The sequence below is a fragment of the Enoplosus armatus genome, chromosome 18, assembly GCF_043641665.1.
Source record: "Enoplosus armatus isolate fEnoArm2 chromosome 18, fEnoArm2.hap1, whole genome shotgun sequence".
NCBI classification, from domain to species: Eukaryota; Metazoa; Chordata; class Actinopteri; order Centrarchiformes; family Enoplosidae; genus Enoplosus; species Enoplosus armatus.
Window position 1 is genome coordinate 20,594,890 of NC_092197.1, and position 6,363 is coordinate 20,601,252.

General features: G+C 47.8%; 1 protein-coding gene across 1 annotated transcript; it reads left to right on the forward strand.

Moving 5' to 3' along the window:
* The first annotated feature begins 2,072 nt into the window (after positions 1-2,072).
* Positions 2,073-4,931, forward strand: ier5l (immediate early response 5-like). The gene has a single exon (XM_070924650.1). The coding sequence runs from the start codon at positions 2,073-2,075 to the stop codon at positions 2,961-2,963; it is 891 nt and encodes a 296-aa protein (XP_070780751.1). The 3' UTR covers positions 2,964-4,931.
* The last annotated feature ends 1,432 nt before the right edge of the window (positions 4,932-6,363 follow it).

The following is a 6,363-nucleotide window of genomic DNA, read 5'->3' on the forward strand; positions in this document are numbered from 1 at the left end:
AAACGCAAAACGAAACATGCTTCTATTCAAAATTGTGTTCATTTAGTGTTTGGCCACTTGGAGGCAACACAGCGAGGATACAAAAACAACACTGACATATTTTAATTTCATAGAGTTGACAATCGCATACCTGCTTCACGGCATTCCCACGTGTTAGCCGGTTAGCAGCGAATGCTACTACATCAAACTGCCCCTCCCAGTCAGTCGTAGTGCTGAATGAAAACATACCAAATTCAAACAGCCACAGTCAGCTCCTCCTTATAGGGAGTGAGCAGATCGCTGTCCACTGCCTGTGTTTGTTTGCGTGGAAGACGATGTCATCTCCTGGGGCATTTGCTACACTTTTATTTGCAGCTTAATCGAATCGTATATATATAAAAATCGGCTTTGAATCACGGTGTGTCGTTTTTTTTTTTTTGTATGCAGATCGTTTAGTATTCACACAGCCAGCAGACACGGAGGCATCAGCATTCATTTGTTGAGTTGTGTTTCTGGCCGCCTGGTGGATGTCCAAGTCCAAGTCCGGCGAGTCTCCAACTGTGTCTGTCTGCCGTTTGGGGCCGGCAGTGTACAGTGGGGGTCTATCACATCACTTCTCACTGGAGGTGAAGCTGATGTGAAGCATGTTTCCAGAGAGAAGCTGGGAGCATTTTCAGTGGGATCCCGTGCCGCCGGAGTCCTTTTTGGCCATTAGTGGTTTTCAGCCATGGTGGTGTCCGCTTGTGTGTATCCATGAATGAAATCTCTCCCTCCAGACAAAAAAAATGGAGTTTGTTGTCTTTTTATTTTCTTATTTATTGTGTGGGACTTCTGCTTCCACTCCGATTCAATGGAGGTGAATGGGGTTTTGCGCAATAATAATTCAATAACAAATTTCATAGGGACGACCTCCTGGGTAGGAAGTAGTTCCAACGGAAAACTGTTGACAGTGAGGTGTGTGGATTATCCAGGAGTAACCAGGACAATGAAAATACTGGGAGCGCCGCAAATTAAATTCCATTCACCTCCATTGTATTTGGGGTGGAGGCAAAAATCCCTGAGACAGTCAACAGACGAAACCAGACTAGATACCACCAGAGGTAAGCAGGGAAAACATGCTTTTGTGTGTAATTTGGGTGAAGTGACCCTTTAAACAGGTAGTTTCCTCCTGGTCTTTGTGCTTCCTCTGAATACAAAGGTGTGAAACACAGTCGTCGTACGGCGGCGCCGATGTGCCCGACCGCACCAGTCCACCTACGACGGAGGACGACTTCAATAAGTCCTGCCCGCACTTCCAAGCAGTTTTTTTTTTTTTTTTTTATTCTAAACATGTAATGTCTTTATCTTCTTGAAATAGTTGCATGATATCAGCCCCTGACCTTGTCTTTAAAGGATACGGATGGCGTTATCGGTATATTTTTTCCATAAATTGTAATGTGCGCTGAATTAAAGAGCGATAAAAAAAATACTGACACAAACAGAAGACATTTTTATCACATTACATCAGAATAAAAGCATCTATTGGGTTTATAAAAACTATTATTTTTGCAATTCTGCCTCACGGGAGTGCCATAATTTGCAATGTTCCGAGGATTGGGTCGCTATAAATGTCTTTATTTTACTCATTTGTTTCTTTCTTGTCATGTCTGTTAACAACATGAAGTCATTAGTTCAGTGGTGTCGGTCCCAGTCATGGTGGGTGGGGGGGGGGGGGGGGGGCAGCTGAAAGCAGGACGTTCCTGTTAGACAGCCTGGGTGGAATTTGAATAGTACAGAGGAACCGCCTGACGCTGATTGGTCGAGAACCACATATTTCCAGAGTGCCATTCTATCACTCAACCGAGCCCAGGCAGCTGATTGGTTCTCCCTGAAGAGGGCGGACCCTCTGCCTTGCCTATATATATATATATTCCGGCTTTCAGGCCATCTGCAAATGAATGCTGACGGTGAGGGAGGCGGATCGCTGTGTCCAATGTTCCCTCACGGAGCTCACTTGAGCCTTTCTCCTCGAACAAAACCAGATAGCTGAGAGTCGGCTTTCCTCTCCCGGAGAGGAGCTGGAGGTGGACTTGGGGGGGGGTGGGCACATTATAATGATCAACACCATGGAATGCGCAGCAGACGCGCAAAGTCTGATCTCCATTTCCCTGATGAAGATCCACAACTCCAGGACGCAGAGAGGGGGGATCAAGCTGCACAAAAACCTGCTCGTCTCCTATGTGCTGAGGAACGCCAGGCAGGTCTACATCAAGGAGAAATACGCGGAGATCTACAGGATGCAGCAGTACGAGGAGGTGATGGCGGTCTGCAACGAGATCCAGGAGCTCAACCCGCTGGATCTGGACGCAGAGGACGCCGACGACGGGGAGCAGGCTGCTCGCTGCTGCGAGGAAGAGGCGAGCCTGTGCGGCTCTGCGTGCCACCGAGGCGCGGCGCAGCCGGCGGCGCACGGCCGGACAGCGAGCGCTCTCCCCCACTGCTCTCCCCTCGAGGACGACGGCAAGGAACCGGAGCCCCACTACTACCGCAGCTGCTGCATGGAGGCTTCCCCCGTGTCACACCGCGACCAGTTCCCCGCGAACGGCGGCGCGCACTGCAACAAAACCACAGTGCTGGATTTGGACACGCATGTGGTGACCACGGTGGAGAACGGCTACCTCCACCAGGACTGCTGCTGCGACGCGCTCCAGTGCGGCCAGGGCGCGCAGTCCCCGGCCAAGAAGCGGAAGGTCGAGTTCGGTTGTTGCGTATCCGACGCCGAAGAAGTGTCGGATTTTACAGCCGCTCGCAAAAGGGCGAAACGCGAGGACTGTTCCTACACCAGCCTGGACTACACGGACACGTCCAACATCTCCAACCTGATCTCCATCTTCGGCTCGGGGTTTTCGGGGCTGCTGAGCAGACAGACGGACTTGGAACAGATCTGTAGCAAGCAGGTCCTGGCCAGTCTGGGAGCATGGACCCGGGCGATTGTGGCTTTTTGAATCGAACACTTTTATGTTTTAGGGGGGTGGTCAAGGTGGTCAGTTGTAACATGTCCCCCCCCCCCACACACACACACAAAGTATTGGTAAACAAAACCCCAGTGGAGAACTGTTTTCAACCGCCAGTTTGTTTCCAGCTCAGGAGAACGCGGCAAAGGAACGTTCCCACACCGTTCTCCGCTTACGTTTCTACAACGTTTCATGTTGAGAAAAAAGAAAAAAGAAAAAAAAGAAAGAAAGATGTAAATTGTCGAACTTTGCATAGTTACACCTTCAAGGAACGTCCAGCAAAAGGGTTTTGTTTTTATTTTTTTATTCAACAAGAATTAGTGAATGTTCCACGACGGAAAGTTTTCTTGAACCTTCCGGGAAAATCTTTTTTTTCTTCTTTTCTTTTTTCTTTTTTCGAAAATGAATGGGAACGTTACTCATTCAACTGGGAGAACTCACAGTTCCTAAAGTACGGGTTCCACATCCGTTCTATGCCGGTACCGTCGCAACAACTCTCTAACCCCCCCCCCCCCCCCCCCGCCTTTTTTGTTTTGTTTTAAAACATCGCAAATGTTCATTATTCAACCTGCTAAAGCGCCGACAAGGCAATTTTGAGCATTGAGCTAAGTCTGCGTTAGCATACTGTCACAACTGACCCCACAGCCTCAGCTGTAGTAAAAAAAAATACCAGGTGGTAAAAAAAAAAAAAAAAAAAGAGATAATAAATCTGGCGTTAGCGAGCCTCCGTACGTACGCCTAACTCACAGAAGTGAAAATAAAGGAGAGTCAAAGTGTTCGGCAGATGAAAAGAATCATACCTCAAAGCACACCTTTGTCTTAAAACAAACAAAAAGAAAAGAAATCAATAATATATGTGAGCCCGGTTTTCATTGGTGGTGTGCACAGGGTGACATCACTCACACTTGCTTCTGATTGGAGGAAAATGGAGGTGTTACAACGGACCCCCATCTCCCCCTAACAAGGTCTGAACTTTACTTTTTTTTTTTGCAGGACCCCCCCCCCCCCCCTCCTAGAAATGCTATTTAAAAGATTTAGCATTTTAATGTTTTTTTTTTTATTTGGGCAGGGAGAGGAAAGAGTTTGTGCCATATAGTGTGCATCATACAGAATGGGGGCGGGGGGGGGTGAACATGTCCACGTGGGATGAAACTGATTTGACTTCTGTTGCCTTAAAAAGAAAAAAATTCCGAATGCACATACTTAGCTAGCTATCGCCGTGGAGAGTACGTCGAAAGTGACTGAATGTCTCTTGGGAGAACCCCCCACCCCCGCCACCCCTCCCTCTCCGGTTTGAAATGGACCTTGCACATTCGGAGCAGTTTGTCGTCGTCGTCGTCGTTGCGTGAAAAGTTGGAGACCCCCCCCTCCAGAACACCGCCGTTGAGGTGCACGGACTGAACCGGCTTGCATCACTTAATGTGGTGCCAACGCTTAAAAAAAGAAAAAAACACTTTGTTTTGGGGAGGGCGTGTGGGGGGGGGGGGGTGCTATTACTGCGGTCACCACTTCACCTCTCCTCCCAGTGTGTGATAGTAAACAGTCCGGGGGTGACTATTTTCTGGCAGTTCGACTTCCTCCCTTAATCACGGTTGTTGCTCAAAGCCTCCACAAAGCAGATTCAGAATTCCAACATGTCTTGGTTTTGCGAGTTGTTTGTTTGTTTGTTTGTTTGTTTGTTTGGTTTGTTTTTGTTTTTACTTGTTCCGTAAAAGAATGACCCTAGTCCTTTTGTTTTAAAAAGGCAAACTCGTTGATTTAGCCATAACCGGAGATCCCCACGCGTTAGCTTTACGAGCACTATGTGTACCAAAATAAAGAGAGTATTCAGCCATTCTCTACATATTTTGTTGTTATTCTTGTATTTTTGTGCTTACTAAATTGTATATCACCGGGTAAAACTGTTGCAGAAAGTATTTGTTAAGAATTTATAATCTTAATAAAAAATGAAAACCTTAAGCTCAGCTGTTGTGTTGTGATTACAGGCTGATGGAGTTGCCGGCCGGCCTGTAGGACGCCGTTTAGGGGGGAAAAAAAACACACTTTGTGGCTTTATTACCACTTAATAATGTCTTAGTCATTGATAAGAACAAGACCTGAGAGCGGTGTTGATCTTGTGAGTGTATTCCCCCCCCCCCCAAAAAAATGTTGAACTGTCCCCTTTAACAAGATGTTCCATAAATGGATTGGGGTCCAAATTCTGCGCACGCCTCGTCCACAAACCTGGCAACCTCGGAACTCTTTCCTATTAACCATCTGTAACTGATTCATAGATCATTACTGAATGAATTGGCATTCATGTAGCCATTAGCAACAACTTCTGAACCCCAAGAAAGTGGGAACTACTTTGGTAACTACAAGTAGCACTTTTCCCCTGAGCTTTCAGCTGCATGCAAATGGTCTTCCTCAGTGGGCGGAGTTTGCGTAGTCTATATATATATATATATATATATATATTCCGTTCGTCATATTGTAGGATATTTCACGCTTGGGTGGCGTGAGGCGGCGAGGGAGCTACTCCCACGAGCAAACTCTGCTCCGCCGCGAGAGGCAGTAGAAAGCTCCGGAAGTACGCTGTTAAGTGGACCTTGAGTCTTCCTGCTCCCACGGTGGGAATCCCGTAGCAGGTGCTGCAAAGACGCTGCGCAATGATCCGAAATAGCTGAGGTGTTGTCATACTATCTTTGCTAAACGTTATTTTGTTTAAAAAAAAGGCCCCATTCTTCATTTATTAATTTTTTTAATGCCTGCCCCCACAATGCACCACTTGCACTACATGTGACTCAGGCCCACATTTATTTCTCATCTCAGCCTGGAATTCCCTCCCCTGTAGCCAAAAAAAAACCCCCCCAAAAACTTTTCGGAGTCCTGTTATCTCTGCTCTGTGCCACTTGGTGGTGTTCTCTAAAATCAATGAATGAAGATATCAGTGTGTGCAGAGCAGAGCCACCTCAGGCTGACCCTCCCTCACCAGCCCACCCCCCACCCCCCCCCCCCCCCCAACACCCACCCACTCCTCCTCCTCCTCCTCTCTTTCGTCCTCCTCCTCTTCCCGGCTGGCTCGTTTTTTAGTCCCCCCCCCCCCCCCCCCCCGCCTCTTTGCAGAGCTCCTCCAGCTCTGCGGCTCTGCAGTTTGTGAATGGGACGTGGCGGGGTGTGCTCACGCAGTGGATGGGATGCTGGGGGGTGGGGGGGGTAAACAAACAAAAAAACAAAACAAAACATGACATCAGAGACAAAACCATGGTGGTGTGGACAATGGGAGTTTCTTTTTTGTCGAGGTGTATCAACAGCTCCTCCATCTGGATCGGGGGACGACTGACACCCAGCGAACCCACCACAGCAGAATCTTTGCACTTCCCATTCTGGCGTTTTAGGTTTTCTTCCTTCA

Bases quoted from the DNA above. Each gene is read 5' to 3' on its own strand.
- ier5l (XM_070924650.1), top strand. From the start codon at position 2,073: ATGATCAACACCATGGAATGCGCAGCAGACGCGCAAAGTCTGATCTCC.